General features: G+C 36.5%; 2 protein-coding genes across 2 annotated transcripts; both read left to right on the plus strand.

Annotated features, from left to right (window-relative positions):
* The first annotated feature begins 203 nt into the window (after positions 1-203).
* Positions 204-5,275, plus strand: LOC132267800 (thymidine kinase a-like). The gene is made up of 4 exons (XM_059768823.1): positions 204-702; positions 3,821-3,965; positions 4,286-4,407; positions 4,625-5,275. The coding sequence occupies exons 1-4, from the start codon at positions 362-364 to the stop codon at positions 4,869-4,871; spliced, it is 855 nt and encodes a 284-aa protein (XP_059624806.1). The 5' UTR covers positions 204-361; the 3' UTR covers positions 4,872-5,275.
* On the plus strand, positions 794-3,929 carry LOC132274505 (pentatricopeptide repeat-containing protein At4g16470). Its single transcript, XM_059775820.1, has 3 exons — positions 794-815; positions 1,254-3,195; positions 3,821-3,929. Exons 1-2 carry the CDS (start codon positions 794-796, stop codon positions 2,552-2,554), a joined length of 1,323 nt encoding a protein of 440 aa, XP_059631803.1. The 3' UTR covers positions 2,555-3,195; positions 3,821-3,929.
* Positions 5,276-6,379: the final 1,104 nt, after the last annotated feature.

Raw genomic sequence — 6,379 nt, forward strand, 5'->3', positions numbered from 1 at the left:
TTAAAAAATATCATTTCTTAAAATAAAAATATTAAGGGCTAATGATAAAAGCAAAAAAAAGGTACAAGGCTCGAGATCAACCGAGATAAACCTAACAACTCGAACAACAACATTTGCGGTAAGGTGAAGCTTAGACTAATAATAATTCAAGAGTCAAATAAACAATTGAAAACAAAATCACAAGAATGATGGAGATTTACAAATTTACTCCTCTTCCCTAAACTAGTGCCCACTTTGGCGCTTGTTTCATTGTGTTCCAACTTTCCCTCCACGCCAAACCACAGCCGTCACACGCCCCCCCTCCCTCCTTCTCTCTCTCTCCAAACCAAACCCTGAAAACAGTAAGCAAACCCCAAAATACATGTTATCTATTTCAAGAATGAAATCACTTCTCTCTCCAACTCTCTCAACCTATGCTCCAAAGTTCTCCAAAACCCCACCTTTGTCTCCCTATTTTCAAAACGCTGCTCAGTCCATTCGATGGAATTTTCGGGCCTCCAAAACCCTTAATTTTCTTCATATAAAACCTGTAATGTCTTCGCTCAATTCCTCCGCTTCCTCAAACCCCACTGGAGGTCGCACTCTACAAACGGAAGCGTCTCAGTCACGTTCCGGCGAAATTCACGTGATCGTTGGCCCCATGTTTGCCGGCAAAACCACCACTCTCCTCCGCCGGGTCAAATCCGAGTGTACTGCTGGCAGGTTTGTCCTTTTTTCTTGATTATTTATTTATTTATTATTATTTTTTTTTATGTTTGGTCAGAATTAATTTCAGGCGTTTCGCTTGTAATTAATGCTGTTTTATGGATGCAGAAGTATTATTTTGTGCCAAAATGCTAATTATATCAGATTCATTTGTGATAATAGAATTGAGAATTCAATATACTTGATGTGGGTACACAATTTTGTTTCAGATCAACTTTCATTGTTTCTTAGCTGACTTAGGGCTTTGGTTTGTATGATGTTTGAGTGATAATTTGAGAGTTTCAAATATCACCCATTATTTTGTTGGGTGCGTTGTTGGTCCATAGGACGAAAGAAATATAACTTCATTAACTACTTTTCTTGTGTTTATATTGAAATTTTCTTATTCATTGTAGTTGTCCCCGTGCAACACATATGCTTGCAATATCATTCTTATTAGTTCATATCCCACTATTTCAACTTATCAGTTTTAAATTTCTTCTCTATTTAACGGACTAAATTCCCCTGTATTTCTATTCCATCGTTTGAATACAATCATCATTGGTGAGATTTTACCAGTTTACAGGCCAAGGTCTCCAAGAACTTTGTCCATTTGGATGAAACATTAAAAAGTCTTTGTTTTCGGGGTAGATTGACGGAAGCAATTCGGATATTGTGCTGTACAGGATTTCAAGTGTACCCAGAGACATATTCTCTTCTTTTGCAAGAATGCATATCTGTGAAAGATTATAAGAAGGGCAGAAGAATTCATGCACAAATGATTAGTGTTGGTTTTGTTCCAAATGAATATTTGAAGATCAAATTATTGATTTTGTATGCAAAAGCAGGGGATCTAGAAACTGCACACGTTCTGTTTGAGAAATTGCTGAAGAAAACCTTGATTTCGTGGAATGCAATGATTGCAGGATATGTGCAAAAGGGGCTTGCAGAAGTGGGCTTGAGTCTTTATTACAAGATGAGACAGAATGGTTTAACACCAGATCAGTACAGCTTTGCATCTGTCTTTAGAGCCTGCGCCACTTTAGCAACACTAGAGCAAGGGAAGCAAGCCCATGGCGTCATGATAAAGGGCCAGCTTAGTGAAAATGTTGTAGTTAATAGTGCCCTCATGGATATGTACTTTAAATGCAGCAGTCCCTGTGATGGGCATCTAGTTTTTGATAAATCTTTGGATAGGAATGTGATTACATGGACAGCTTTGATATCTGGTTATGGCCAGAATGGAAGAGTAGTTGAGGTTTTAGAATTGTTTCACAGGATGGTTAGCGAAGGTTTCACACCAAACTACGTTACTTTTCTTGCAGTTCTTTCTGCTTGTAGCCATCGAGGTTTGGTCAATGAGGGCTGGGAATATTTCTCATCAATGACGAGAGATTATGGTATTCAGCCAAGAGGAAAACATTATGCAGCTATGGTTGATCTTTTTGGGCGTGCTGGGAGGTTAGAAGAAGCATATGAGTTTGCTCAAAACTCACCTTGTGTGGAACACTCAGTGGTATGGGGTGCTCTGCTTGGGGCTTGTAGGATTCATGGAAACATGGAAATGTTAAAGCTTGCCGCAAGGAAATTCTTTGAACTGGAACCAGGAAATGTTGGGAAGTATGTTGTTTTATGTAATGCTTATGCCGCTTCTGGTTTGTGGGACAATGTTGCAGAGATTAGAAGGGCGATGAAGGAATCAGGGATGAAAAAGGATACTGGTTATAGCATCATTGAGGTCCAAAGAGAGGTCCACTTCTTTTTCATGGGGCATAATTCTCACAAACAAACGGAGCAGATATATGAGTTGATCAAAGATATGATTTGCATTTTAAAAGATGCTGGCTATGTTCATGATTTAAGTGGTTGATGATGAGAGAAGAAAAGTTTCTCATGGCTATTAATTTAACTTGTAGAATGCGGCTTGATTCTTCCTTTTAGCAAAAGGGTACTGGTTTCTTGGGAGCTTCAGGAGACCCACCTTTATTTCTAATGTTGTATGGCAAGAGCTCTTATAGTTATAGCACATCAGGCACATTGTGTTATGGACCTACTCATCCATTGGGGTGATTATCTCCCAAAAAATTTATATTTATTATATCCTTTGACAACTTATAATAATAAAGTTTGGCGGATACAAATTGTGAATATCTACTTGGCTACCTCTGTTCACAACAGGGATACTGGTTCTTTTTCAATGAGGAAATAAATTCTTATTCATAGAAGAAAGTTGCCCGGAAATTGGTAATTGCGTGTCCTCCTGACGTTTGACTTCAGAGTTCTCAAATATCAAATATTACAAGTGGATTAGAGGGTCTTTCTGATATTTCTTGTACCAGGTATGATGAAGGTGACAAAGAGAAAGTCTGGGCATGCACAACCTCTCCTAGAACATTTTTTTATGTTATCCAAAATAATTGTTTGGCAGAATCTTCTTGGCATTGGTACACTTGCATGAGGGACATACTCGGTGGAGCTTTGGAGGAATTTATTTATTTAATTATTTTTGGGGTAAGTAGTTTAATACCAAGAAAGGTAAAAATTGTTCTCCAATTAGAATATTTGGGCTACGACTACATCTGTTAAGGAGGACACTTCCAGCCACCTAGTCAAGTTAATGTTTGTGGCTCAATCATTATTGTAATTATGATTTTCCATCCATTTAAAGGGTACCGGATTGGATCCCTTACCACATCAGGTCTAGAAGCATGCAGGGTTGGAGCTTTTGTTGGCAATTACTGCTCTATTATCAAATTTTGTCTCAGAATTAGGTTTGGTCTTGATTTAAGTTCCCTTTTTTTGGGAGTGGGGGAAGGTGGGTTTAACCTGGCTCCAAGATTTAACTATCCTTTTACTGCTTTTTCTGGGAACCTTTTTTTTCTTTTTCAAATAGGTGCTGCTTTTGTTAGACAGAATGATATCCATATCTTGTTTACATGTATCCTTTATTGTGTGAAACATTTGTTTTAAGCCAATTACCAATAATTGCATGATACCAGCACCAAATATTCAGTTTCGTTGGAGAAACTGGAGAACTGTAGTTAAAATAGAATTAATTGTTTGGAAACAAAATTAAACATCATTAAAAATTTATCCTGTTATTTTAGCTTACTTTTTCTGTGCTTATCTTATGCAGAAGTGTAGCAATAATAAAATCAAACAAGGATACAAGATATGGATTGGATTCCATTGTGACGCATGATGGAGTCAAATTTCCATGTTGGCCGTTGTCAGATTTGTCATCTTTCAGACAAAAGTTTGGTCCTGATGCTTATGATAAGGTATTTCAATGCCTAAATTTGGTGATATGTAAGTCATACTCTATACGGAGATATCGGTATGCATTTGTTAGTTGTTATATTTGTTTACTTGAAAGTTGGTAATGGCTTATTATTATTATTTTTTGGTGTGTGTGTATGTATGGTATATCAACTGTGTAATTTGCATCTGTAAATTAAAGGGGAAATTCATATTCTTATAAAAAAAGGGCTGTTAATATTTTTTTTCTTCTTTAGTCTTATTTGTATTTGCGCTGTCATTCTTGGCATTTTTGCTGTAAGTCTTCCTTATCTCTCCTGTGTTCTGTAATTTTGACTGGCAGCTAGATGTGATTGGTATTGATGAAGCTCAATTCTTTGATGACTTGTATGATTTCTGCCGTAAAGCTGCTGACCATGATGGCAAAACTGTTATAGTTGCTGGACTTGATGGTGACTATTTGAGGTATTATTCAATATATGTTGATACTATCAAATGATTATGCTTGATAGTTGCTTTGGTGGAGCAAAGTTTTGCTCGGTACTTGATTTATTCTTGGATATGACATCCCACGTATCATTCATCGGGAATTCTACGTCCTTTCATTTCATTATCAGTACCTTCTCTTTTTCAAAAATTTTGTCTACTACTCTTTGATAGTGAACTCTATTATTGTTGGCAGAAGGAGCTTTGGTTCTGTACTTGATATCATTCCGCTTGCTGATTCAGTAAATAAGTTGACTGCTCGATGTGAGCTATGTGGAAAGCGTGCTTTTTTTACCTTAAGGAAGACGGAGCAGACACAGACAGAACTGATCGGTGGAGCTGATGTATACATGCCTGTTTGTCGGAAGCACTATGTTGGTGGACAGGTTGTCGCAGAGGCTGCAAGAATTGTCTTAGAATCTCAGAAGGTTCAGTGTGGTTAATATCGGTGGCTTCACCTATCTTGTTCTTCTGATATCTGGCTCTTCCTAACACAATCCAGTTGATATTGCATCTTGGCTTTGAGTTCTGTTCAAGATGTTGATACTGGATTTTGGCTGGTTTAAGAATTTTAATTTTTCTCTTCCCCTATTTAACCATGTACAATTATTTATACATTTTGGGAAGAAAAAAAATTGACGTAAAAGTAAAATTTTAAAACATTTGTGGTTTAACACTGATCTGGATAGACTAAAAAGGATGAGCACAATCAGTAAATCAGACTCTCTATGTTGGGCATTTTATCTGTTTACATTAGCATGGTTCTATTGTATCTGTTTGTACTGGGTACTTCCAGGAGAAAAAATCAATGGTATTCTTGCCCCCGTGTTGCTGTTGTTTATTCATACTAGTGATGGATGAGAAGAAAGAAATACTTAGCAGCATATTGAATTTTGACAAGGACATAATGAAGGTCTCAGTGTCATCCCTGGCGAGGGTGCCTATAACTTTGAAGCAGGGTTTGATCTAGAAATGCTGGGCATACTTGTGTTAGGTCAGTGGCAAAGTGGTAGGCTTTTCTAGGAATTTCTTTAGGTTGAATTGATCTTCCTTCAACAGATTCAAAGGGGTGTGGCCAATATTGCAGGTGGCTGGTCCTCCATACTGCATATATATGGTTCAAATGATCAGTGGCAGCAGTAATTTCTCTTAAGGTTTTGTTTGGATGGTTTCATTGCAGAAGACAATACTGCATATATATATATATATATATTAATCATTTTATTTGCAAGTATGCAGGTTTGTGAGATGTGCTACCTTCTGCAAGTAACTTTTAGAGAAACCAATTTCTTGCTTCTTTTGTCATATTACTTAACTATATGGAATACAATTCTTTACATGTCGCTTGAATTCATGGAAGAAGGTGATTGTATTGTTCATATGGTAAGGCAGAACAGTGGTATTATCTTTCGGTGGGTTGATTTGTTGCTTTTATTTTGAAGTGAAACCCTTTTCCCCCTCAAATATTTTTCATGTTAATGCTTTTAACTGATTTTCAGAAGAAATTTTTTTTTACATGTAAAATACATTTTTCTCTTTCTTATATATTAGCGTCAAATATATATACTTGTGATTGATTATGTTGTCGGGTAAGAATGACAATAGGGTAAGTTTGGGTTCCCCATCTCTGTTTCCATCAGTATAGCATTTTCCATCCCCTCATTTAAAATTTTCTACTCTGTTTTCACCCTGTCTCACTTAATTTTTTATATTTTTTTTAATAAAAAATTCAGCTTAACATAATAAAAAACTGAAATATGCTATATTTGATAAAAAAAATTCTCAAATATGATATTCTTTTTGATAAAAAAATATCATGATAATTTCGTAACATAAATGGAGTGGGTGGTTACGTCCCCCATCCAAAATTCTCATTAGTTTATACTCCACACCCTCTTCCGTCTTGTTCCATTTCCAACTTGCTGGTAGGCTCATCTACAAAGTGACTTGT

The sequence above is a fragment of the Cornus florida genome, unplaced genomic scaffold (genome assembly GCF_030987335.1).
Source record: "Cornus florida cultivar Cherokee Brave unplaced genomic scaffold, ASM3098733v1 CherokeeBrave_3.0.0_Hap2_Chr01, whole genome shotgun sequence".
NCBI classification, from domain to species: domain Eukaryota; kingdom Viridiplantae; phylum Streptophyta; class Magnoliopsida; order Cornales; family Cornaceae; genus Cornus; species Cornus florida.